This window comes from Falco rusticolus, chromosome 7 (assembly GCF_015220075.1).
Source record: "Falco rusticolus isolate bFalRus1 chromosome 7, bFalRus1.pri, whole genome shotgun sequence".
NCBI classification, from domain to species: Eukaryota; Metazoa; Chordata; class Aves; order Falconiformes; family Falconidae; genus Falco; species Falco rusticolus.
The window spans coordinates 67,002,135-67,029,223 of record NC_051193.1 but is presented as its reverse complement, the minus strand read 5'-3'; the positions used below and the strand labels follow the sequence as shown (position 1 = coordinate 67,029,223).

Sequence of the window (27,089 nt, the reverse complement as noted above, 5' to 3'; positions counted from 1 at the left end):
ATGTTAATTGTGCTTTCCAAGCTGTGCATGAGCAAAGTATTAAAAGGATACATTTTTAGGCAAAATCAAATATATTTTAAAATACCTGATTTTTTTTGCTATCAGTTTTTTTATTATTTTTATTCTAGCTTTATTATTTTAATTGTGGAGGTATGAGAGGATAAGAAACTTGGGATATTAGCATAGCTTTCAGAATATCCCCATTTAGTTTCAACTACACATCATTCCTTACAACTTGTCCTAAACTCTTGCGAGCTTTAGGGTTTGTGTTGTGTTTTGTTTTTGTTTTTTTCTAACCTGGACTTTTGTTTGTAAAATGCTGTTAAAGACTGGCCATTTGTGAGAGCAGACTGTCACTCTTTTTTTTTTTTTTTTTTCAAACTAGTTTTTCCACCACTAATGGGATTATGCCAAAACCACTCTTAATCTTTCCAGACGCAGCAATGACATCTGTAGTACAGTCAAATGAAGTGCAGTTGAACTACTTTTGACCTTCGCTGTGAATATATAACATTCCAAAAATTGTTTTTATAACAATTTTTTTCTTCAGAGTGAAGACTGCCACGATTATTATTGCTTAAAATGCCTGTGCATTAGATCTTTTTACATAGTGTAAATGTGCACGTCCTTGTGTGACCTGGAAGAGGATTATCCGAAATAATGAGGTAATATGGAGAGAGAATAAATAATTGAAAATAGCACTTTGCATTACCAATGATACCGAGTTGCCCATCTGCTTCTGTAGGTGAAAAACCCCTCTCTGAAGATGTATATTGGTGAACTTAACGTTTTTTAAATGCCTTTCAGTTATAACTGTTCTAAAAACGTATAGCTGGGTGTATTTGGTTTACATTTTCTAGTTTTTGGTTTAATTTTTAGTTGAGATCTGTGAACAAGAAGTTACTGAAATAGACAACAGCAAGTGTTTTAATTTGGATAGGTACATTTCAATAACAAATCCAAAACAAAGACTACCGTTAAATTGTAAAAATAACAAAAAGTAATCTTGTAACACAAAAAACGTGTGGCAGGTGATTCTGTCAGGGTAGCAAACGATTTTTCTTTGCTAGAGGTACCAAGTGAAGCAGACAGAAGTGCGCTGCGGACAGGCCCTCGGATGTCTGGAACAGAAGACCCATTTCAATCCTGAGAGAGCTGGGACGCTGCTTTACCAGTGCCGGAGCTGGTGGGATTTGATGCCGAGGTAAAGAAAACCCCTTCCCTAGCTGGGGACAGAGAAAATGATTCGGACTAGTAAAATAAGGCAGGTGGGCTGTTCTGCCTAAACCACCCGGCTTCCTGACTTTTCTGAAGGGTCATTCTCGTTTCTCCCAGGATTCCTGCTGCCAGGTCCCCCCGACAGGGCTGCTGGCGTGTCCTGCCCGATGGGGTCTGAGGGTTTCCCCTCCGAGGAACAGCGGGCTGACTCCGGGCGGGCGGCCGGATGGAGCAGGTGATGTATTCCAGGGAACGTGGTCTTCTGGGGGGTACAGCACTTCTGAAAAGGATGTGGCACAGAGTTCACCCTGTGCAAATAAATACTGCGACTGCCTTTTGTTCTGGCTTGGGTGGCCTTGTTTTCAGAAAACTCAGATTTTTGCAGGATGGAAGGTCTTTCCTTCTGAGCCTACCTTGTTTGAGCTTTTAACAAAGCGTTAGTGCTGGGAGGAATATTTCTGACATACTGTTCCATGTGGACTGAATTTGTCTGATTTTAATATGTAGTTTTAATCTTAAAGCAGCACCTAGTAAAATTCCATGTATGCGTAGAGAATTGACAAATGGCTTGGCAAGTGTGACGATGATACTGGTATTAAAAACTTGTTAGTGAAAGAAGAAATACATTCACATCACAGACACTTCTGCATATCTCACTTAAGTTGGTTTTGGGAGGGGAAGTGGAGCCATTCTTAATTTTAGCAGATCAAGTCGCTGTTAATGTTTATTCAGACTATCTTTTGGTTTAATTTTCTGTCCTAAATCATCTTCATAAACAGCTTTATATTTTCTCCCTAAGGTTGCTGTATATGTGTGTATATATATATGTGTGTGTGTGTATATGTAGTCTAAATAACTTTAAATGGTAGGTAGAAAATACGAAGTACTTCATCAAATAGGGCACAGGGTTTCTTCCGTAGTCGAGAAATCAGAAGTGAAAAGACTCGGGAAGGAGGAAACAGAGAGCACAGAGGGTAAAGATAAAAAGAGGTAGCCAGCCTTTAAAAAAAAAATCTGATAGAGTGCAAATGCACTTAGTTGTTGAAAGAGAAATATAAGAAATAAAAAAAACTAACTTTTTTTTTTCCCCCTGGACTTTTCCTGGGAAGGGGTGCATCTGCCGGCGTGTCAGCCACCCCTCCGAACTGCCCCTCCTCAAAACACACTTCTTGCTGCTTCACGCTGACGTTGCTGGGTTTGACTGGAAATCTGTAGCTGGCTAAAAAAGAATTATCTGTTGTTTCCACGGCTCCCTCTAGGCAGCAGTAGTAATCCACGTACCCTTTCAGGAATTCTTTTCGGTACAAACTGAAACCGGCATTGTGCGTGCAGCACAAACAGCCTTCGGAGCAGGTGGACGCGCAGACAGTGCCTCAGAGTCCGCAGTGAGCAGGTTTTTGTGAAAACCCGTGTTCCTGCTTGCGTTTGGTTTGTTGCAGCTTTGCCTTCAAACAAGAGCGCTGTCATTTTCCTTTGCTTTGCAAAGAGAAGCCGCTGCCATGTCGGCTGGAACTGGGCGTGGGTTTGGCTGTCCCACCAGTTACCAGTCGCGGTGTTTGCAACAGGAGGGCTCTTGGCAGCAAAATTAGAAAGTATCGCAGTATAGATGCAAGTAACAATTCCAATCGCTTTGTAATGACCGTTTAGTGAGCTCTTAGATATGTGTTGTGAATGAAGTTGGTGTTCACAACAGATTTCATTCCTTAAAAGAGAGGAAAAAATGAGAACCCGGAGGAGACTCCTCATCACAGCTGTGTAGTGAATAGCTGAGAACCAGAATGAGTGTGCTCCTCCTCCTCTAATTAACGAAGCTCTATGACCTGCAGCTGAATTGCACAGATGTGCCGTAAGGATACTATTTCAGATGACCACACATGCGGGGCTTGGCACTGCATATAATCAGGACAGCACAGAAAACTCCTACCTAAAACGTAGGGTAAGATTCAAGTTGATTCATATTAATCCTGCAGAAGTTCAGCTCCTGGAAGTTCAGGGTGGCCCCAGTGAGGTCCCAAGTCCTGTGCTGTAGTTGATGAGACTTTCCCATGTTGTGGAATAGTTACTCAGTATTTTTGAGGTGGAAAATAAGGACAGGCGGTTACAAAAATCAGAAATTTCCACAGATGGGTGTCCTGCCTGATCCGAGTACCTGGCAATTTCAGGTGCTGTGGCAATTCATAATGTGTGTGCATGGGGAGGCAGGTGTGGGATGGGGATAGGAAGTTAGGACCGGTGGGTTCTGCTGGTGACACACTCTGCCTGTTGACCTCACAGAGCCTCCGTTTGCTCCCTTCCACATCGTGATTTCTAGTCACACAGAAATCAGTCGGGTCAGATGGAAATGACTAAACAGATTAAAAGTGTTTCAGCTTTATGCAGATATATTATTGAGCCGGTGTGAATTCAAGGTTGACGATGCTGTCAGAATCTCTCGGCGTGCGTCACTAAGACCTCTTAACCATCTTCTGTTCCAGGGCGTGATGATGGCCCTTCAGCACCTTGTGCCTTAGCCCACAAAGCTTCCATCAAGGTGCAGTATAATGTCATATGTTTTTGGATTCCCTACCAAGGAGGAGGAGAGTGCATAACAGAAAGGCATGATACCCAACTGATTTTGTGCCTCACTCTGTCCAATTTTAACTGCGACCCAGAAACCATTTGATTACCGAGTGGTTTTAGAGTGAGGATGCCTGGCGTCTGTTAGGAAAACAATACAGATTATGCTGCTATTACTCATCAGCCTACACAGACAGCCTGGAAAAGAGGGCTTGCTTCATTTTAACACAGAAGTGTAGGAGGTCTGCTCAAATCAAACTTCACTTTTGAAACCTTTTTTTTTTTGGGTACAGATTTTCCAAAGACTCTGCTGTGAGCATTAATATTTAAATTACCCAGCAAGAAAGGAAATGAAATTGTATTTCATTTATGTTAATAAACCAAAATGCTATGGTAGTGATTTGCAATTTACCTTTTATTACTTATGCTGTTTTCAGCTTCCAGGATAGCATAGCTTTGCTTTGACTATAGCTGACCTGTTGTGGATGGTGTCATCTAAAACAGCTGCCTGCTCAGTCAAAACCCCACATCTCTCTATAGGTGGAGAGAGGGGAAACTAGCAGAGGTTCAGCTATAGCCACTTTAAATTGCTCGGGGAAAGTTCCACATCCTCATAACTAAGCCTCCAGCTAAACTTTACAGCTTTTTTCTACAGTGTCTGAGAACGAAGAAATCTTTCATAGTCTATGTATTACCACCAACTTATGCAAATAGAATTACAGATGTTTACATAGAGAAAACAGCGGCATTCTCTGCCACCCTGAAACAGGATTTTCTGTTCTCCAGTGTGAAATCTCAGAGCTATTGAGAGCCCTGTGGGATGGCAGCACTGGCTCTTCCCATTTCTGTGCAGGGTTTGCAGAGGAGGCTGCTAGCCTCTGCCCTTTCACTTGAGCTGCGAGGTCAAATCAGTTGAGGTAGTGCTGTGAACAGGGGTATGCTCTTCTTCACTCAGCTGGATTTTTTTCTTTTATTTTTATCTACCTGGGCTTGGCGGTCGGGCCTATGGAAGGCAGATGCAGTTGAAGCTGTCTTTGCAGTCTGAATAGGGGAGCTGCTCAAACACAAGGGAAGCGGCTGCCCTGGAACGGACCAGAATCCATCTGTGCCAGAGCCCTGACTGTGATAGCTGCTCACCAGGTGTGGCGACGCGAAGCGTAATGGGATAGGCAAGCACGTATGAGACACTCCCCATCTGCCATACATTTGCAGTTCAGAAGCATCCCGAGACAGACAGTTTTTGTGGTTTTAGTATCTTTCCACAGATTTCTCTTCCATGAATCCTCAGTGTCTCCATAAACCCATGTAAACTTTATTACCCGCAGCAGCTTTTGGCGAGAACTCGGCTGCTCCTGCCTGCTCATGACTATCGAGCTTTGTCTTCTTTCTTCTAGTCCAAGGGGTCCTGCTTTACTCATTCCTTAGCTGTAACTCTGAGCCTTTCACTCTCCTTGCTGCCCTACTCTGAAACCTTTCTAGTCCTCTAATATTGTTTTTCTGTTGCGGATAAGAGCTACGTTATTCGAGGTGCAGATTTATACAGTGATATAATAATTACTGATTTTAGGTTCTGTTCCTTTCCCAATAATATAATGTGATTTGCTTTTTTGTTCTCCAGGAGGCATAAGCTAGTATTGTCATGGACTTACTGTACCCCTAAGATCTTATTCCTGAATTGGGGTTGTCAGCCCAGAGTACATCACTTAAGATTCCAACTCATCTTTTTTTACTATGCGTATCACTTTGTTCATCTACACTGAATTCCTCTTGCCAGTCATTCAGTCTTAAGAAGTCTTCCTGTAGTTCTTCATAGGCATCTGTTTTTCCTATGGCTCTGACTCTCTTACTACTACAGCAAACTCTGTTATCTTACTGTTCACTCCTTTTTCCAGGTACCTTATGCACATACTGAACGGCATAGGCCTTCTAGAAAGAACTATTTATTCCTTGTCACTTGTTGGCCTGTTGGATTTTCTTCTTGCCTGTAAGCTTAATTGGCCTAGCTGATGCCAGTGAACATCTACAACTGAGAAAAAGATTTCCTTGCACCGTAAACTTCACGTAGGAGGGCAGCACAGTTGCAGGCAGTAGCAAGGTGTGCAGTTACTGAAGTCAGCTGAGGTTTTGGGGACAGGGAGGGTATGTCAAGAGTTAACTTGATACTTCAGCTGTTTTCAGCAGTGGGAGTTGTCCCCCAAGTGTTTTTTTTCCAGGTAATGCAAGGATGCATGTAGCAAAGGTAACCACTTTTTTCCCCTCACTGATGAGTGATGATCTCAATAATGAGAGCTACTGAACATAAAGTTTGGCAGCATAAATGTTGACAAATAATGGGACAAAGGACATTTGCTCGGAGGGAAGACCTAGTGAGAGGGAAGGATCTTCTATCATGTTGCATATGGGCAGATTGATTTAGTTAGTTTGAGAATTTCTGCAGTAGAGTCTCTCTACTACATGAACTTCTTACTGTGTAAGTGCTTTCTCATGGAATCCTTAGTCATCCTTAGTCACTGTGGCTGCCACATAGCCACTGGGTTTAGTAAAGAGAACAGAAAAGATCAGATTCCAGATTTAGTCTTTTGAAGAGGACCTCACAGCTGTTAGGTGATTCTTCTGATGATCTTGGATGTATTTAATGATGGTTTTGGAACCCCAGAGCTCAACAGCACTTCTTCAGTTCCTTTCCATCCCTGCCGTGCTGTCCAGGATGGCCACTTAGGGCATCCCTTTCCCAGTTAGTGGTGGCGAAAAAACTCAGAGCTCTGTCAAATTGTGTGTCATGTGGTCAGTCTTCTTGGCTGTAGGCCAGCCAAGGACAGCAGTGAAGCTGAATGCAAGAGAAACAGTATTAACTTCTTTTATAGGAAAAAATCTTTAAAAAACTTCAGAAAAAAACTTGCTGAGCCTCTTACCGTTTCAAACAAAACGTTTTATTCCAATGCTTGCCATTCTTTCTAAAGTAATCTAGAGAAGATACCTACTGAACGCCAGAAATAACACATCTTGCTGAGACAGATTTAAAATAGCAAGTATTACATAAGGCTGGATGCAAAACCAAAAAGAGCAGAAATGGAAGAGGATATCTATAGGATACAAACATTTACAAGAAAAAGTCTGGCAAATAAATTATTTAAAGTCTATTGCCTGGATCTTTCCAATAGCTTTTAAAATATTTTTTACCAAGTTAAATACAAGAAGAAATATGCAAGACATAAACCAGAAATATAAAACTTTGTTCATAAAGGTAATATCACAGAATTTTGTTTAATAGACAAAAAAAAAAAAAAAATGCAACGATGTGAGATAAAAAAGTTCAATGGTGGGTAAATATATCCGTCATCCATTAGTAACAGCAAACAGCTGTATTAATTCAAAAGCATACTGCAGTCAGTCCAACGTATTGCAGCTTTCTCATGTCCTAGTAGTTTCATGGAACAAATAGTGTGGTTTGTTTTAAAGTGAAAAAGAGGTTTAAAATAAGTGATCCATATTACTTTTAAAAGCAGTTTTAAAATAACCTTTGATTTCACCTTTTCTCTCTGAAAAAGAGTACGATTCAAGCTTGGATTTTCTTTTCCACTGGTACGCTACTATCTATGAAGTCTGTAACATAAATGTCTGTTAGAACTTGATTGTCTTAGCTGCTGCTGAGATACTAAATGAAGGCATTCAGGAAACTTTTTCTCCCTTTAATGATTATTCCAGTGTCAGGAGGGTGACAGAACCCAGGGGTGGGATGTTACGCATCTCAGCATAACATGTTTTGTAGGGGGGACTCAGGCACAGCCAGAGCATTCCGAATACAGCCGTTTCAGGAGTAGGAAATTTTATGGGTCTGCACACGTAAGAAGCTACCTTTACATTTCTGATTAACGTTGGGTGAGTCTAGATCACAGAAGAGGAGGTCATCAATTATTACTTGTGTGGTTTTCGGCAGTTAGGTTTCAGAGTTTGCTGAGAATCAACCGAAAATGGAAGCATGCCCCTCCCCAAAAGAAGCAGCTAAATTAGTCAATAATGCAACATTGTAGATTTGTAATGGCATCAACAATGATGGGATCTTTTATTTTTTATGAGAGTTGCTGCCCCTTGTTTCCGCTCACTGAAGCGGCCATTTGTTTATAATCAGGAATATGGAATTAAATAATTGGGTTTGAATTGGAGAAGGTACATGACCTTTGCAGTCAGGGAATTTCTAGCTGTAGTAGCTAACAGTTTGGAGGGCTCTACCATTGTGTTTTTCTGGATACTGGTAACCTGCAGTATAAAAGATGTGACTGTTGTCTGTTCAATTTATAGTTCCTCAAAGACTATAATTCCATGAAAACCAGTATAGGTATTACAAAATGAACTTTAGCATACCTACCTGATGGCAAGGATTCACCCCATGTTCTCTGTTCTCTTGGTAAGCCTTCCTTACCCCCAAACAGATGAGCAAAATGATCAATTGCAGTCTTGGTCGTGGTCCTACAGAGCTAGTCTCTACAGCTGGAGAACGGGTCTGATCCCGCTGTCAAACCCAGGCACTCTGGCCCCACAGGTGCTGCCCAGCCAGGCGGTGCAGCCCAGCTCCGGCCCCGGGTCCCGGTGCCTGCGGGAGGTGCAGAGCACCAGGCGTTTGTCTGTGGTGTCTGGATGAAGCGAGCACAGCCAGGCTCAGGCTCGGTCTGGCCCCGTCTAGCAGCAGGTGTGGCAGAAGGATGCTGTAGTGCATCACCGGAGCAAAAAGCTGTGGGTTGTTTCTTGTATCTGAGCTTGGATTTCGTTAAGCGCAGAGCAGGGAGTATGTGTCTAAGCCACAGATAAAGCTGACGGTGTGGTTTATGGAGTCGTACTGCGGACGGTACCGATGTCAGAATACGGCTCTCGCTACGCGATGGAGGGATGTTCTTAAAACACGTTGGAGCCTTCAGTTCTGTAACCGAAGGGCATGAAGTACCCTGAAGGCACGAGCCACCCCCTTTGTCCAAGTGTAGATTTGAGGCAGGTCAACGTAGCAGGCACTGAAAGGGAGGTCATTCTACCCTGCGAGAGGGGTGAGGGGGGATAGCAGCAGTGGTGAGAAGGCAGCAGGTACGGCGTGTTCAAAGTAAAAAAACGTACTCAGAGTGAACTGTGCTGGTGTCAGGTAAAGAATGGATAATAGGGAGAAAATTTTAGTACTATCTCAGGTATCAGCCGGCAAAAAAATACAAACGTCCTTAACTTGACCGGGTAGGCTGGTCTTCAAAACAAATTCAAACTAATCCATCTCCTAAGCAGGTTTATCAAAAAGTGAGAGTGGTAGTGAGGGGATTTTTGCAGCACACAAACGCCCTGAAAAAAACAGGTAAAAGTTTCTTATCTGTAACCTTATCAACAGCTGCAAGGTCAAGGGCATCTGCCTTTTGCTGCTCTAAAGGCGATACGGAGAGGCCTCTTTTTCCACCTCACCCAACTAAACCAAGAACCGCAAACAACAGACTAGCTGTGTTTAGGTCGGGATAGCAGAAGGAATCTGTTCCATTTTAGGGCCTGGTAGAAGTTTTTTGCCATTAGAAAACCAGTTGAACCTTTTGACAGGCTCATTTGGCAGCTGGCATTTGAGAACTTCAGCCTTTCATTTTATTTTTTTTAAAATCTTGTTGTAATTACAAAAAAATATGTTCTTTTTTTAGTTATACAGGTACCCCCAAGTTTTACGCTTGGTCTCCTCCTTCCTTAAACTTTTTAGGTGAGGGTGTGTGTCATATTTGCTGAGTTTATATATGTTAGTTTTCCTGTTTAGATAGAGTGTTTGCATCTACTTCCAGCATTGCCATCAGAACGGTATCTTCTGACCTGCGCTGCTAAGAGTGTGAGTGAGACAAGAGGTTCGAATGAGTGACTTGTCTAAAGAAGACCACTCTGAAGGTACTTCCAGACATCGCAAAGGGTAGGCTAGGGAAGAAGGCTATGGCGAGTGTTATCTTCTGACTTGACTCACTATATGCACAACCAGCTCTTGGGCAGACTGTGGCTGCGATACTTTGGGGCGTTATAGCTCAGTTTGCTTGCATTCTTCCATGAGAATTTGGTTCTGCGTTGTCACAGCAGGAAGGTAATCGTTGACTGGGTCTTGAATGCTGGTGAGAATCTGTCCTATCCCTCGGCTGATTCTCTGCCCGTAAGAGCCACTGCTGGTTTTGGCTGAGATTGTCTGACCTCTGTAGACTTGAGCCTGGTGCTCGCATATACCGAACTTGCTTAGCAGGATGAACACATCCCTTCGGAAAGCTTTGGTGAAAATAGCATAAAGAAAGGGGTTGGCACAAGAATTGAGGGGGTAGAAGAGTACCAGCAGGATCTTGGAATTGGTGACAGTTATCAGTGGTTTGTTCATGATGGCAGATAGAGCGTGGAAAGAGATGGGAGCCATGCACAGAAAGTCGGTGAAAATCAACACAGCCATCCGCTTGGCAATCTTGGTGTCTTTGTCCCCTGACTTGTACTGAGGGTTTCGCACTGTTACGTAGATTTTTACGTAGCAGGCACAAATGATGACAAAAGCAATAATGTTACATATTAAAACGAAGACAACGTAGGCTTCAGCCACGGGTGTTTCAGTGTCCATGGGCAAGCAGATGCTGACTTTGCTATAGCTGCTGACGCCAACCAGTGGCAAAAGGGCAAGAAGAAAGCAGGAGAGCCACCCCCCCAGCATGATCACCAAGGCGTGCCGGAGGCGAATCTTTCGATCGGGGCGCATGGCGAAAGTGATGGCGTACCAGCGCTCCAGGGTGATGACAGTCAGGGTGTAGATGGAAAGCTCGCTAGCAAAGACGGTGAAAAAGCCAGCTGTGTTGCAGCCAGGCCCGGTCTGCCACTCGATAGCGTGGTTGTAGTACTCCGACCTGGTGTAAAGATCCACTGAAGCGATCAGGAGGAGGTACAACCCCATGCAAAAATCGGCAAAGGCTAAGTTACACATCAGAAAGCGTGGCACTGTCAGTTTGTAATGGCTGGTGAGAAGGATGAAAAGGACAAAAATGTTACCTAAGATGGCCAGCAGGTTCACGAACCACACCACAATCCTCAGAAACTGGTATCCCATTATATCCTCACAGGGATTAAACTCGTCAGGCTCTGGAGTGCATATTACATCTTCGTTGCCTCCACAGAGAGGATAGTCATAATGACTGTCAAAGGTCTGGACGTCTTCTATCTGAGGGTTCTTGAGCTCTTGGCCAAACCCAAGATCGCCTTCGCCGTGCTCTTCCAAAAAAATGTAATAATGGGAATTGTCATGAAAATTTGTGAACTTGGTGTTTTTGTCATAGATGCTGTCGGTGTGGTCTGTGTATTCTTCTGCGTGATCTTTGTAAAATGGACCTCTGAGAGCTTTGACTGATCTCTTATGAAAGCTGTGGCTGCCACTCTGGTTACACATCAGGTACTCCAGGATTCTGAAAGAGAGAGGGGGAAATCACCACTGGCATTTACAGTGCGACTGGAGTGCAGCGAGTAAACGAAGGGAACACTTCAACAGCGAACCGCAGTGAATGAAAACAGCTAGAAAAATGTGCTGGGGTATCCTTCTGTTCATAGAACACAGAGCAAACGGTTCGCTTGAGCATCTCAGAGCTTTTTTTTAAACTATATTTTTCCTTTCTCTGTTGCTGTCAGCTGTCCCCAGTAGTAATTTGGCTAGTTCAGCATCCATAATCCCTTTTCCTTCTTGGGATCTACATTCTTACTAGGTAACAAGACTTTTATCTGCTGTTTATGTACCTCTTAAATAATGCACACAGTGTTAATTTCCTTTTCATTTTTGCTCACAAATAATTTTCTCCCAGAGCTTCCATCATTTTAATTTCTGATCTGTGCATTTTCTGTCGGTGCTTTACAGCTAACAAGCAGTATAGTGGTTGGGTCGCTGTACCTCATGGTGTGATTCACCTGTATTTGTAGTCAAAAATTGTTCGTATTTTTTACTAGGGAAAAAATTGCAATTTGTCATCGCATTTTTTGATCGCTGCAACCCACTGTCACATAACCTTTAGCACTTCTCATTTCCAGCTCCGTAGAATTTGAGGTTGCTAACAGTCTGAGATGGCATACAATTCCATCTGAGAAATTTCATCTCTACTAATGAACTTGCAAATACTTGTTTCTTTCAGTCATTAGACTGTGCTGGGTTTTTTCTGCACATTCTTCCTGTCCAGGACTTTAAATCTTTCCACTCCTCTGTTTTATTTCTGTCCTCACCTTTCCAGTCGTCGTAATTGTGAATGCTATTGCTTTGTGAGTTTATTATCGAATAATTCATATACTTAGCATAGCATATTTTCAATATACTGTGTGTATTGAAATATACAAATACTGCAATACTGAAGACGGGAGCTGTCTTTCTAAATCAGGGGCTGGCCTGGATAGGAATTCTCTAAACTTTATTAAACTTTGGAGAAATTTACAGTGGATTTGCATTCTGCGGTACAATTCTGCTGCTAATCCCAGTAAGTCATCCCCCTTCCCTCTGGGACAGAAGATGAGTCGCTTTGTTGCATCAGAACATCTAGAAATGTTTTTTTTTTTCTTTCCAAAAGCTATCCGCACCTGTTCTGATGGAAGGCTGGAAATCCTGCTGAAACTGAATTTGAAATAATCTGTCTGCAAGGTTATTACAGAGTCATTTATTCTGAGCTTTTCAGTTAGAAAACATACAAGACATGAGGTTATAACCCCTCCAAAATGTCTTTTTCCAGGCTTTCCTACACCACGGTCTGTGTTATGGCACGTTAGCCTTTTCTTTTTTTTCCCTTTAATTCTGGGCTCAACTAAAGGAGCAGCAGTTGCAAAAGGTCCTACAAATTATTACATGAAAATGTCTGTCTTCTGTCAGTTTGAAACTGCAAATCTCTGTTTCAAAGGATGTCCTCTATACCTAGGAAAAATGGCCACAGAAGTGCCAATAGATGTAATTTTAGATTAATACTGTAACATTGTCTTCACTTACATACTTCAAAATTGAATGGAAGTTAGTGAAACTCACCCGCTGGCTTTTTTCCAGCTCTTGAAAGCACAGCAGTGACTTGGGTATGATAGGTCAGCACGCATTAGCTGAAGAAATATCTTTACAGCTGGTAATTTCTTTAAAGTCCATGTATTTTTGGCCATTAGTTCTTTAAGGCTTTCCAGTCCTTTGGCTGGAAGGTTAGCGACGGCTGTCCTGGAGACATCCCTAGGTAAAGGAAGAAAAAGAGAAACATCAGGATATCTGTCCACTGGCTGGATCAGATTATTTTTCAGATTCTCACAGTAATTTAGGAGTTTCCTACAGTTCTACGGCAAAAATAAAATCCAGAGGAGGTCGGGATTTCATACTGCCTTGCTAGGATCTGATACCATTCAAATCCAAGTAGGATATGAATTCTGCCTGTGATTTTCCCTGTGTTTTAAAGTTTGTCTTTAATGGCTCATAGTGCAGAATATGGGTGGTAAAGAAGTAGCAGGACTTTTAACATTACACCTTTAAAGCCAACCAGATACAAATGCATGCGCAAAACCAAAGTTTTAAAAAGTCTTTAAATAAATCACATCTTCCATTGGAAGAGAGCTATTTTCCTTTAGACCTTTACAGACTCCTTTTAACCTGTTGGGATACTTCAGTAGAAAGGATTGTAATTACTAAAACAACGTTCTTCATAAACTGAAATGAAAATCTTCCGTTCCATCCTGAAATTCTTAGAAAACTCAGCATTATGTTTGCCGCATTCGGTTTCTGTGGTGCTGAGTCCAGCTCAGCAGATGCCTTGCGCCGTTGGGGCAGGTGCTTCCTTCCGAACCGCCGGGGGAATGTCAGCTGGTCTCGCCGCTGCTTCACACTCGTTTTTTGCTCTGTCCCAAAACCTCTCCTACCAACACTTGAAGTCAAGATGTTTTCTCAGAATTAAGAGTCTGTAAAGAAGTAAACCTGTAAAAAAAGGTTCTAGTGTAGGAACGTTGTTTGAGTGCTTTCATCATGAACACCCTAATAATAAATAATTCTGCTTTTTTCTATGCATTATTTTCTGAGTGCTGTTCTTATTCCTCTTAGAAGTCTCACCCACCGGCTGGTTTCTTGCACCTGAAAGATTACTGCTAATTTTATGCTTTAAACAAACTCCTTCTAAAACACTTGGGTTTGCTCTGCCTTTTTTTTTTTTTTCTTCTTTCTTTTGATTTGCTTGTATTTGTTTTTAAATTGAGTTAGAAATTGTTTCCCCTTTCTGTAGGAGGGTTTTTTTACTTCTAATAGCTTCCTTGCTATCGTACATATTTGAATATGTCACAAGTAGTTGACTTAAACCACATAAACTTCTTTTTTGTTCTTCTGGAGTCCTTTTTGATAGGTAGCGTGTGTTTCTACCAAGCCCCTGAATTGGCTCTTAGAAGAGACTGAATGTTGCCTGCTATCACTTTATCCTTTGAAGAGTCACAGAATGGTTGAGCTTCCAGATCATCCAGTTTGACCTCACTGCTCTGCATAGTGTCACCCGGAGCAGGTTGCTCCAAGCTGTGTCCTGTTGACTTCCCGGTATCTCCAAGGTTGGAGACTCCACAGCCTCTCTAGGCAACATGTTCCAACAGTCGACCACCCTCACAGTACAGAAGTTTTTTCTTTTGTTGAATTGGACTTTCCTGTATTTCAGTTTGTGCCTTTTGCCTCTTCTCCTGTCACTGGACACCTGAGGAGACCCTGGCTCCATCTTCCCAGTTCCCTGTCCCCATCCCTGCCCATCAAGTATTTATACACGTTGCGAAGGTTCCTTTGACTCTTCTCCAGACTAAAATTGCCAACTCTCTCAGCCGATTCTGCTATGACAGGTGCTCCAGTCCCTTAATCAGTGGCCTTCTCCTTTTTTTTTTTTTTCCCCACCAGTTTCCTCATTGTATAGAGCTCTCCTTCTGAAGCAAAACATCTTGGTAAACTAGATCTTGGACTAGATCTTACCAAGACAAGGCTGGCCTTTCAGCAACCCCCATGGGTCTCCATCAAGTCCTCATGGTGGTGGCAGCTACCTGCAGGAAGGGAAGATGGTTAAATGCTGTGTGAAAGGCTTTGTGGAAGGGCAGTGACACCTCGCAAATTGTTGGGAGTTCTTTGAAGGTGTTCTGGCACAAACATGTGGAGAAAGATGATCCTGTTTGTAGAATGAATTGGGATTTCTGAAGAGCCTTGACAAAATGAGATATCAAGGGCTGTTGAGGTAGTTAATCCGTTATGTGGCGAGGAGGATGGCTTTCCTGGATTAATGAAAAAAACATAAAAGAGTGGGGGAAAAGCCTGGGGAGAGGTGATAAGTTTCATGCTAGAGGAGGACTGGAAAATGAACCGGTATCTGAACATACCCCACCGTGGCGGCAGAGGCTAGGCTAGCACTGCTACTACTGAAATACTCAGGGTAAGAGAATGACAGTAGCTGCAACAAAGTGTGTCTCTGACACAAAATAATATACGAGGTAGTGAAAGCTAACGCTGATTGTCTAAAGAAGCAGAATGATCCTGCAATTCTGAGTGACTGCGCGGTAAAATAAGTGACGTGATTCAATACGGGTGATTGTAAAGCGTATTTAGGAATAAGGCGTCTTAACTGTGTGGATGACAGTGGGGTTTAATTTACTTGGCACGCTGGGAAGATCTTGGAGTCATCTCTGCAAATGTCAGGTCAGTGCTACTTAATAATGTTGAGGGGAAATAGAATGGTAAGATTTTTTAGGAAAGAAATGGAAAAGAGAACAGAAAAACTTCGCTTTGTCAATCTAATATGACTGCGTCTGAAATGGTCTATGCAGTTCTATAAATCCTCTATGCAGTTTATAATAAGAGCACAGAAAGCTGCAGCAAGGATGATTACAAGTATCAGGTTGTTCATATATAAAGTGATAAGGAGTAGATAAGGATTTCTCTCTTGGGAAAGCCTAGGACTGGAAGCAGCGGTACACTACCGGTGCCGTGCATGTCGTAAAGCAGGTGATGGGGAATGATTATTCTTATGAGAGGGGTTTTGGGGCACGTAAGAATGTGAGGCAAGAGACTTAAAAATGAGAAAAGGTGTGTTTAGGATTTGTGCATCAGTGCTGGTCCCCGGGGTGCTGCGGTGCCTGCTGAGCAGGGTGACACAGCGCCAGGGGCTGCTCTGCCCCTCCCCCCTCCCCACCGGCGAGCAGGCTGGGGGGCACCAGGAGCTGGGAGGGGGCACAGCCGGGACAGCCGCCCCCGCTGAGCCCAGGGGTGTCCCACACTATGACACTGCGCTCAGCAATAAAAGCTGGATGGAAGTTTGCAGGAGCTGCTGTTGCTCAGGGGCTGGCTGGGCATCACTCGGTTGAAGGTAAACAATTTTTTTCTTGCATCACTTGTTCTTCTTGGGTTTGTTTTGTGTCCCTCCCTGCCCCCCCACCTTGTTGTTTTTATTTTCTGTCCTTTTTTCATTATTGAACTGTCTTCATCTCCACCCATGAGTTTTCTCCCTTTCAGCCTTCCAGTTCTCTCCCCCATCCCACTGGGCACGAGGTGAGCAAGCAGCTGCGTGGAGCTGAGCTGCAGCCAGGGTTAAACCACGACACCTTCCTAAGATCTTTAGCTCAGGACTAGCAAATCAAAGGATCATGGTGTGAAATACTCAGACTTTTTTAATCACTACAGACTTTCTGTTGTTTCCCTGCCATTTTATGCCTTCTGCCTTTGAGAAGCAGTATCTGTCTTTGTAGTGCCGCTATAGTACCACATCCCTCTTTAAATATAAATGCTGGCAGGACGGTTGTTAGCCACGGAGGTGTCCCATTCTAATGGGAGGTGGATAACTGCTTGTTTAGACTGCAGGTGTATAACACATCCTGAGACTGAGAATCAATAGCAGCAGGGCTAGCACGGTAATTATAGAAGATTAGAAAAATTTCAAGTTATTTGACAAAATCAAGACATACCTGACTTAAAAATGGAGTGAGAAGGAAATTCTTTACAGTTACGTATGCGCACCCTCGGAATTAAACAGTAGCCCCTGAAACAAGAGGTTACACGTAGCTCAAACACCTCAGAGCTACCCCTTGCAGGGTGAGCTCGCTGGCAACGTTAGTAGAGCAAATTAGTAGGCAAAAAAAATATGATACCCCACAGCCCTTTGCAGTGTGTCATTACTTGTTGACCTGTGTAGCATAACAACACTGCTGCTTTGAATACCCACTGTAACTCTAAGAGTCAAAATCTGTGCTGCTGCCTGCTCTCACCTCCCTTAGACTTAAAATCCAAGTCTTCTGTCTTCTGCCATCCCTAGGAAGGAGCTTTTCAACCCATCGCGCCACCTGTAGCCTTCAGAGGGAAGATGTGCAGTGAGCCCTACGAGACCCCAGGCGTAACAGGAGGCTGCACCGTGTTTTGGGGCCATGCATTTATTGTGACAAAGTAGTATCATCATGGAAACACGGTGCCCAGGTAAAGTTACATCAACTGTAACTTTTTTCTGTAGTGTTCTTTCTGGCCAGGAAAAAAATGAGAAAGGGCTTCTCTGGTGCCACGTGCAATATTAAGAAAAAGGCTTTGTTAGCCAAATACTAATAAAAAAGGCTTGCTCAGCACCGACACAGCTTCTGTCGTGGTTCTCCAGCAAGGACCATCTTAGTGCAGGGGTGGGTGGCCCGAGCCCTGCTCAAAGCAGAAGCAGGGAAGTGAAGGTGACCCCACTACCAGGGAGGAAAAGGAGCAACAGCCACCACAAAGGCTCCCTGAGCAGGAGGTTTAACAGCCCCTCGGTGAGTTTTTTCAGGTTTCCCTCCTGATCTCTTGCCTTCTGCTTCCAGAACAGTCTTTTTCACTCTGCCTAGATGGCTGGTTCTCCTCCTGATCATGGACCCAGGGCCTTGGCTGTGCTTTTCTTATCTAGAACATACAACTTTTAAGACATGGTCAGAAAACACTCACTGCCTTTCACTGCAGTCTCAGGATCTGGCCCCTCATGGCACAACTGAAGTTTATCCTCCAGGTGATTTAGTGATAAGAAGATAAAAAAAATGGGCTCATTAGTCCTTGACAGCATCTTGAGGGACAAGTGCAGGGTGTTACTGCCTTTACTTATTCTCATTAACACCTGCATCCCGAGGACTTTGCAACCGCAAGTGAAGAGGACTGGACTGCCTTCCTCCCTCTGGAGACCCTCTGGAGAGAAGCAGGGGGTGGGATTGCCCACGGCTGGCAGCCAGAGCTGCCAGGCTTCAGGCAAGAAGGTTGTGACATGACATTATCCCTACTGACCTATGCAGTCCTGCAGCAGGTTTTTGCGGAGGGAAGGGGACCGAAAGCAGTGAGTGAAGGGGAGGAAGAGCTGGCCTGCGTGTCCTTGTGTGGGTGGCTGTGCTGCTGCTTCCCATCTCCATCTTTCTGGTGATGCTTCAGGTGCCACTGGAAAAATCGAGGATGACTTTAGAAAATGGACAAAATGTCACCCCAGTGTGACAGGAGTGGTTTGGCATGATTTTCTGTTGGAATAACTGATTATTATGGGCTGCTGCTTGCTCCACTGCCAATTTTTCAAGGTTTCTGCTTCAGAAGTGTGACTGCAGGAATGGTCTGTGCTTCTCTCTCCCCTCCAGCCGGTGAAGGGAAAACCTGATACTCCCCAGAACTGGTCTCAGACCCCGCTCCCAAGAACTCTGCTAATAACTCCAGTGGACCTTATGGAGGAGCAATGTGACCCTGAGAGGTGGGTCCTCAGCCAGATCTTCCTTTTCACCCCACCAGACAAAGTCATTTAGCTGCCTGAAGCAGAAGACAGGCTGCTGTTCACACCCAGGCTCTGAAATGCATCTGACTTGGGATGCAGGGGGACAGAGAGGACCAGGGACTTGCCGGTGACCTCACCATCAAAGGTCTGCTGCAGCTTTGCACGGCAGGGACACAACTCTTCTTCGCATCAAGTGGGTAAAACCAACTCGGCTTCTGCTGTAGATTGTTGTGTCACTGGTAGCCAGCCTGGTTTGCTGGAGTTGGAAAGATTCCGGGAGAAAAATAGTGTCTTCTGCACCTTTTTGTTATTACAGCTAGCTGCTAGGATTCCTTCTGTGAACACTGCACCGGTTTCCTGATAGAAGTTGGCTGTTTCCCAGGAGAGCAGAAAGTAAAACTGATTCTTACATGGAGTGAGCGTCTGGTTTTGCAGTGGAGGAGGGGATCCCGCTTTCAGCACTTCACCCCACCATCGGTCCTATGCGCTACATGATGTGCTACATGATTCGAGTGAGGGAGGATGATTCTTCTTGAAGGTCTTAAACTTCTTAAAGTTTTTTGTTTCATTCTGTATTGCGATTCCTAATTTTAGTGAACAGTTCTTTCAAGGACTGTAAAATCCAACTGGAAGGCGAATTAAATGAGAAAGAAGATAAGAGCACCAGAAATAACTTCATTCTGTCTAAAGTTATTCTTTCACCTCTGATTCAGTTTCTTTTGTGTGTGTGCTACTAGAGTCCTTAGTTTGTGCTACAATTGTAGAGTCGTAAGGCAGACTGCAGTACAAAATCTTTCAGAAGAAAAACTGGTAGGAACAGGATTTCTAATGCAAGATGCAAGCATTTCTTAAATTTATTCCCTAAAGCACGGATTTGTTGCTGATACTCTTTTTGTAAACATGCCATTTCCTGCTCTGCTGCTAATAACGGTTGGAAATAAAGTGCAACCTGAACCAGTATGATTTCTAAAGTTTTCGGTACTTCATTTTCTCCTTTCTACTTACAGTAGAGTTGGTCCACTGTACACTCCCAGAAATGCATCATCGTTGATAACTTCCAGGTACTTGTTCTTGTGCAGGTAGCTGCAGAAGCAAACAGAACACAGTGATCTGGCAATAGTTATGCATAGGCTAAAGAAGATCTTCAGTTTACCTGCCTAAATAGCTTCACAAAAGCAGTATTGTATAAGCGCCATCCCATCCCAACAACATATTGAACCATAATCCGTTACTTCATTTTCTCTGTACCCAAGAAACAAAATACAGGCTTACCATTTTGAAAATAAATTAAATTCCTGAACAAACAGATTAGCAAAATAAATTATCTTTGCTCCATATCCTTTTTCTCTCTCTGTCATACACATAGAGACACATGCATACACACTGTATCTGCAGGTAAATATGTGTGAGGATGAGGTGAAATAGATTGGTTGGGCTTCATCAGACTTAGGTTATGGGGATTTACATGATACTTCCAGGAACACATCATGAACAAACGTGAAAATAATTCCCTCCTTGTTCTGAGCTTGATAAATTTTGAACGCTTTAAAATCTCCATAGCCAAGTGGAGGCTCCCATGTACATGTCAACAGTTAAGAATGAGGTTTTGTTCTAAGAAGAGCAAGAGAGGGAGAAGGATGATAAATCTGAAGGAAAAAATAACATAAAACTTAATGTAAAAAAAAAATTAAGAATCTAAAGTCTTGTGGAAACAGTTTCCTGAGTAGCCAACACTTTCCTGAAATACAGAATGCTGCAAATTTCTCCTGTCATTACATGATCGATGTAAGCAAGGACCAATATTAATTCCCATCACTCTGCAAACTGACTAAGAAAGTGGGGATTCAGGAAGCCGGGAATGTACAGAGTTGAGTTAAAGGTGCATGATTAAAGCCAGGCAAAGCGAGACTACTACTGAGTGCTCAAAAAATGAACATAACCCAAGTGGAACAATCAATGTTAAATTCAGTTCTGTGTTTTTAGAGTTAAAAGTGACTGACCTAGAATTAATCTTGATTTTTTAAAATTATTATTATCATTATATTTTAGCTGGATTCCTGTTTACCGTGGTCCAAAACTGTCATTTGGGAAACTTATAAATACACGGATTATTATTGCAGGTAATTCAGTCAAGTTCCAAATTGCTTTACAGAGGCTACGCATTTCTGTCTGAGACTTTTGTTCTCAGTGGGCTGATAGAATTTATGTTTTTTGTAGAAAGACTTGGGAGAAATAATTGACTACAATATTTCTACAGTTGCAGGTGTACTGAGAAAGCATAAATTAAAAAATCTTGCTGGAGCAGCAGAAGCACAGGCATCCTGCTCTTCTGCCAGTCACAGACATACGGCACCGAGCATATTTTACATCATTCTGCAAAGAGCACATATACACAGAATGTGATGAAACAGAAGAATAAGCATTAATTTTATGCATAGGGTGCCAGCTGGTGTGTATTAGTTTGGTATATTTGAAATAGATTAAAAATGTGGTTTTGGAAGAATTGTCCAGCTATAAACTACTTCCCAAAACACACCAGGCACATTAATTTCCTTGACGAGGTGGTTCCTCCTGGGCAGGAGGGAGGAGGACTGCAGGTACAAGCAGCTACATCTCCTGAACACACAGGCAGGGATGTGCTGAATTAGCTGAGTTATGAAAAAAGGCTAAAGATTAAGTTGCAATACATACATACATATATATGTGCATGTGTATACTACATACACACGGATACTACTGGTAATTCTTGCCCTAAGCCAGCAATTAAACCCTAGGTGGTGTTTTTACTGAGTTCAGTCACTTCTGTCACACTGTTTACAAGAGAAACAGCTTGCAGGCATCAAACCTAGTCATGCTTTTTAACTTAATCTAGATGGAAATTGAAGCCTTGTGACTCATTTTCCAAATATAGTAGTCCCTGGGGGAGGGTGGAGGGATATCTACTTCCTGGCCAGATGCCAAGTGCCCCGTGGCTGAGGGGCCCTACCTAAGACAAAACAGTCAAAGCATTTTGTTTCTGTCCTAGGATGAGAAAGGACCTCAGAGAGAAGTTTGAACCACGGCAGCAAAGGGGATGGTACAGCTGCAGGACTGAGCTTCGGGCCAGAAATGCAGCGTAACCCGTTAAGGAGGGAACACGGAAAATTGCCAAGGAAAGTTGTCGAGGGGAACGTATGATCCCATTGATGAGATGATGGCAGAGTGATCAACGCTGTAAAGGCCCTGAAGGACCATGGTGCCTAGGCAGAAGAGACTCATAGCACCTGTGACTATCCTATTTATAAATTTTATCCATTTTCTATACAGTAGAAAAGGTAAAGTCTAATGGCTCCAGTAGCAAACCACAGATAAAAGCATGAGGCTGCTTTCCAGGAGCATCAAAAAGGTCCACAGCCTGCAACATCACCGGTAGCTCAGGGCCAGCAGAAGCAGGAACAAGAGCTTGTAGCGACATAGGTATGACCACAGTGGGTGACCCAGACCCAACAACTGCAAGTGTCAGGATTGCTGGACATTTCACCAACAAGGGCACATGGCTGGTGGAGGTCTTGTCATGCAAGAACGAAGAAAAAGAAGATGATTGCAGATGATGACCATAAAGCATTGCTCAAGAGAAGACGACGTGGTCCTCGGTCCAGCTAAAGGACGGAAACTTTGCAAGGGCCGCAGACTGCCTTAGGGAGGTCATGTTTCACAGGACAGATGAAGGCAGAGAAAATTCCAAATGACGAGATCAGCAGCAAAAGTGAGAAATAGAAGACCAACAATATTGCCCAAGTGAAGCCAGGTGACGTTGCTCAGAATTTCAACAAAATTATCTTAAAAATAGAAACTTCATGACATTTCAGTTGGCACAGAAATGATAAGATGCCCAGACCAGACTTATGAAAGAAATTAAATGAAATGAAAGGAGAAAGAATCTGATACTACTAATGCAGGCAGTAATACCTCAAGCAGAGGGGGATGTTTGGTACTATAACTATTACAAATATGTTAAAGCCAGCTTGTGATGTAGTTACGAAGGCAAAAAAAAATACAACAGCAAGGTTGTCACCACACATTTCAGAGGGTGTCCATGCAATTGCTGTGAGCTGTGCCCATCGTGCCAGTTGGTGGCAAAAATGCAAAGGTCAAACCTTTGCCAGTTTTAAGTTCTGGAAGAAAACCACCATTTGAGATGGTGGCTGTGGAGATAATGGAATTGATCCAGAAAAGTGCAGAAGGCCGCTATTTTATCTCTGGGCTGGAAGAGTCTTTCAAGTTCAGATAGCTGAACTGGGGTTAGCTGTAAAAATAATAAAGCCGGAGCAGTTATTTCTTGCTGTGGGGGGAAAAAAAATAACAAGTAAAGATTCTAATCCTGCCCCAGGTGAAGTCATTGGCAAATTTCCCGTAACATTCACTGGATATAAGCTTATATTGATCACCATAGTGAGAAATGAAAAGTAAATGCACTTTGGCTGGGTTACACAACACAAAGTCTTAGGGAGCCGGGCCAGGGTGACACTTCTGGACTGTTATTCATTGGACATCACCCATGCCCAAAGCCTTGTTTCTTACTGAGGAAAATAGCTTAATGCATCCTCTCAGCTCTTGTTATTTGAAATAACCTCTCTTTCTTTAGAAATATATGGCATCCTAATATCACCTGACATTTGTGTTTTCTGAGAACTGACTTTCACACTCTGTAAATGACAACCTAGTCGCTTCTGTTGTGAGCTTTTGCTTCAGTTTGCAAATTTCCTTGTGATTTTGTCTGCAAAACTAATACAAAAATTAAAACCAGAGCAAGAGATAAGAATTAATTCCAGATTTCAACACCTAGGCTGTAGTTTTGAAGGACAGAAACACCTGCCTGACCTAATAAAACCTGTCTGCTTTAGTAACTAGACATTGTTATACAACCAGGTAGTCGCTTGTCCAATTTTAAAATATTTTCCCCTGATATTTGAGCACCATAGTGAGTGATAAAACTGAAATATAATAGTTTACACATGCAATAAAAATCTTCTAACTTCTGAGTAGAAACAGCCAGCTAGAGGCTTTTGGGAAGTTAATAACAATGCGTTACCAAGGAGGGGCTGCAGGGGTGGCTGCCAGTTTTCACATAGATGAGTCAGGCCCATCAGAATGCACAATTTCCTGATGCTAATTGATTTCAGTTGTTTAAGCCCTTTTATTTTGATAGGTACCTCTTTTAAATGGAAAGAAGACTTCAGTAAATAAAAATTTGAAAAATCTTATGTACGGCCAATATAGCTCCTTCTGAGAGTGTCCTTAATCCTGTTGCTGCTGATAGTGGAATGACAGAGGATGTCATTTAAATGCACTGCAGTAAAGAAAAGCACAACACGTGTTGGAAGTCTTAGAAATCCCACGGGTGAAGTGGAATATCTATCCCCAGTGGGGACACTAGAATACTAGTAATTTTGTAAAGCTGGTGGAAGGTAGGCATGAATACCACCGTGCAAAGTATGCGGGGAATCTGGGATATTAAATGCTGGATCAGGAGTAGGATACACTGATGGTTTCATAGTGCTAGAAGTAAAAGGCGGCTTGCTTTTTTTGGCTTGCCTTCCCCCCCCCCCGCATCAAATCAGATCAGCGATCTTAACTATGCCAGTGACTAAAACAGAATCTATGGACTCAAGACTGGGGGGTAAGTGGGAAAAATACTGCACTAAGTCACAGCCCAGCAGAAAACAACCTGACTGCAGTCTGCTGAGCAGGATCTTCTGAGGTCACAGAACAGCAACAGGGCCCTTCAGCTGCTGTGTAACACCAGACAGTGTCATGTCAGGGCATGGCAGAGAGCGAGTATTCAGACGTTATCAGCGCATGCTTCATAAAGCAACAGATTAGAGAATCTGCATGAGGAAAAGCAACTTTTGATCTGAGCTTGTGGCACACGTTTTAAAATGTGACGGTCTAAAGTCTGTTTAAAAGAGCAACCACCAGCTACTGATATTCAGCAACTCTGTAGGACCAAATAAACCAAAGGGTACACTACAGCTATAGTCTCCAAAAAAGGACAAATACATATAGATGAGAAAACTTCCTTAAAAATAAACAAAAGTATCAAAGCTAAATTATTGAGAGCATTCTGGGAGCTCTTGAGGGACACCATTTCGGAGATGCAGAGCAAACGTGAAAAGCATGTGATGGCAAAAGAAGAACAAAATCCTGAATACTTAAAATATTCAAAATCTTCAACTGAGATGAAAAACTGAAAGATGCTAAAAGGCCTGAAGATATTTTTACAAAATATTTTTACCAAAAGTATATTTTCTTCTGGGGGTAAAGAATACGAATGAAAACTGCTGACCAGCTACTTCAGCTAACAAACACATAGTTTCACATACCTTTCTTTTTTCAGTGTAAAAGTTCTGTATTTCTCTTCTTCCGTAGCCCACGGTCACTCGTGCCATCCCCCATACTGTAGCTGGATACACCTTTCTCGGTGTTTTTTTTAAACTGGATTATTTCACTGATCAGGTTTTACTGCAGTCCCACAACCAATTTTATCAGCACAGGGAGCGATGGAATGAGAATGAACAGCCAGATGAGGGCAAACGGGAGGTTTGGCAAAATTTTCTTCCAAAGGATCGCTTAGTGAAAACCCAAGTTAGTTACGTTACTGAAGCTCCCGGTTGGAATACCTCACTGGCTTATGGAATCACGTACTATTTCATAGTATCTGCTTGCTTGCTTTCAGCTTCTGATTTTAAAATAAGGCAGCAGAGCTTAACAAGCAAGGAGAAAAATAATGTTGGCCACACATTTCAGTATCACCGCTATAGTGTTAAACGGGCGCTGGACATGTACTGTTAATATATCTATGCATCCTGTTGGATTAGGAAATGAAGGTTATAGAAAGGGATAACAGCCAAAAGAGATGCAGTGGTAAATGAGCAGTATTAAGGATTCATCATATGGCTTTTCTACACCACTGTTTATCTTGACTGAGCTAAGCCAAGCATTATAAGTGATCCCTGAGAGCGTATACCAAAGTAAATATATTCTTGTGGAGTTTATTTTTGAAATTAGATTTTGAGATTGCACACTTGCCATTTCAGTGGTTTAGACAGCTCTGTAAAAGCTCAGCACAAATATATTTTGCCATTCACTGGAATATGTTTTTTGAAAAAAATCTTCTTCCCTCACCAGTTTCCTTACAGAAATAAACATTGGTGCAGGAGCACCATTTTGAGAAGTCTGCAGGAGTGATGCAGTTCATGGACCTTAGTCATGTGTTATAACGAGGGATTCAAGTTTTAGATGAATGCTGTTCAGTAAAAGCATCATTCGGCCCTTCATTCCTGGTTCTTTACTTCCCTGCCTTTACAAAACACGTCCAGCGATACCGTGGTTTGCTATTAAACCCAGATTCTTGTTGGATGAGAAGATTTATTAGGTAGTGCCATTATTCAGTATGATAATGGAAACCATTTGTGCATGGTTCCACACCTGTATCTGCATTGACTGTTTTCACCTCCTTGAATTACACCGGGTTTTTTAACACTGCAGAGTGGTAGAAAAGCACACTGCATGGTGGAACGTGGCCTCCGAGATTCCCAAAGCATCTTCTGATTTATGGATGGAAGATGGAGTCTTTGGATGATTTGTCGAAAACTAATTACTATTTTTGGTTGTTTTCCTTTTTTTTTACTTGTTTTCCTCCTTGAGGGCACCATTCAAAGTCCATTAAAATGTCTTTCCTTCACTCTTTTGCTCTTAGTTTCTTTTTGCTCCTAGTTTCATCAAGTCCAAAGGACCTTGGATCAGACCTGGAGGAAAACAGGTCCTTCCTTCACTGTACAGTGGTAGATAAATTGGAATTCAAATTAGAAATGTCAGAATACAGAAAACGCAGTATTTGCCTTCTGCATTAACGTAATACTGCTGCTAGAAACAACAAATCTCCAAGCTTGCACTTAGCAAAATTACACCTTATCTTGGCATATGGTAACCGACCTACTTCAGAAAATTAGTTTAGAAATTTCAATGTCGTTTTATCAAACAGATAAAGGCTTTACCACAGATGTTCAGCTTCCTAGTTTGCCTTTTAAATCTGAAGTAGTCCTTTGCTCCAAGTAAATGTCATATGATTTAATTAGGAGAAAACTGTTTGTTGTAATAAACCATTTTTACTGCTAGTAGATAAAGCCCCGCAAGTAAGCTTGGGTTTAGGTCTTTTGGGTTTGTTTTTTTATTTTATTTGCTTAACTAGTGCCTCATAGTCAGTCTCTGGGAAGATTCACTTAGAATCATAGGATACCTCAGGTTGGAAGGGACCCACAAGGATCATCGAGTCGAGCCCCCTGGTCCTTGCAGGACTGCCTAAAGCTAAACCGTGTGACTGAGAGTGTTGTCTGGACGCTCCTTGAACTCTGCCAGGTTGGTGCCATGGCAGCTTCCCTGGGGAGCCTGTTTCAGTCAACGACCACCCGTTGTTCGGTGAAGAACCTTTTCCTGATGTCCAATCTGATCTTCCCTTGATGTGGCTTCATGCCATTTCCACGTGCCCTATCGCTGGTCACCAGAGAGAGGAGACCAGCCCCTCCCCCGCCGCTGCCCCCCTTGAGGAGGTTGCAGAGT

General features: G+C 42.7%; 1 protein-coding gene and 1 long non-coding RNA gene across 3 annotated transcripts in view; one reads left to right on the top strand and one right to left on the bottom strand.

Moving 5' to 3' along the window:
* The first annotated feature begins 377 nt into the window (after positions 1-377).
* Positions 378-26,214, top strand: LOC119151533. Of its 2 annotated transcripts, XR_005105453.1 has the most exons (7): positions 378-665; positions 1,071-1,204; positions 1,336-1,453; positions 17,049-17,206; positions 18,361-18,684; positions 18,808-19,029; positions 21,517-26,214. It is a non-coding gene; the product is annotated as an uncharacterized LOC119151533 (long non-coding RNA). The 2 variants fall into 2 exon arrangements; XR_005105452.1 differs by lacking the exon at positions 21,517-26,214 and having other exon boundaries at positions 18,808-19,481.
* TSHR (thyroid stimulating hormone receptor) overlaps positions 1,450-27,089 on the bottom strand; it is a 39,818-nt gene continuing 14,178 nt past the window's right edge. Inside the window, exons 6-8 of the mRNA XM_037395561.1 lie at positions 19,497-19,574; positions 12,785-12,973; positions 1,450-11,198 (exon numbers count right to left, since the gene is read on the bottom strand). Coding sequence (XP_037251458.1) covers positions 9,791-11,198; positions 12,785-12,973; positions 19,497-19,574 — 1,675 coding nt within the window. The 3' untranslated portion in view covers positions 1,450-9,790. The remainder of the gene's footprint in view (positions 11,199-12,784; positions 12,974-19,496; positions 19,575-27,089) is intronic.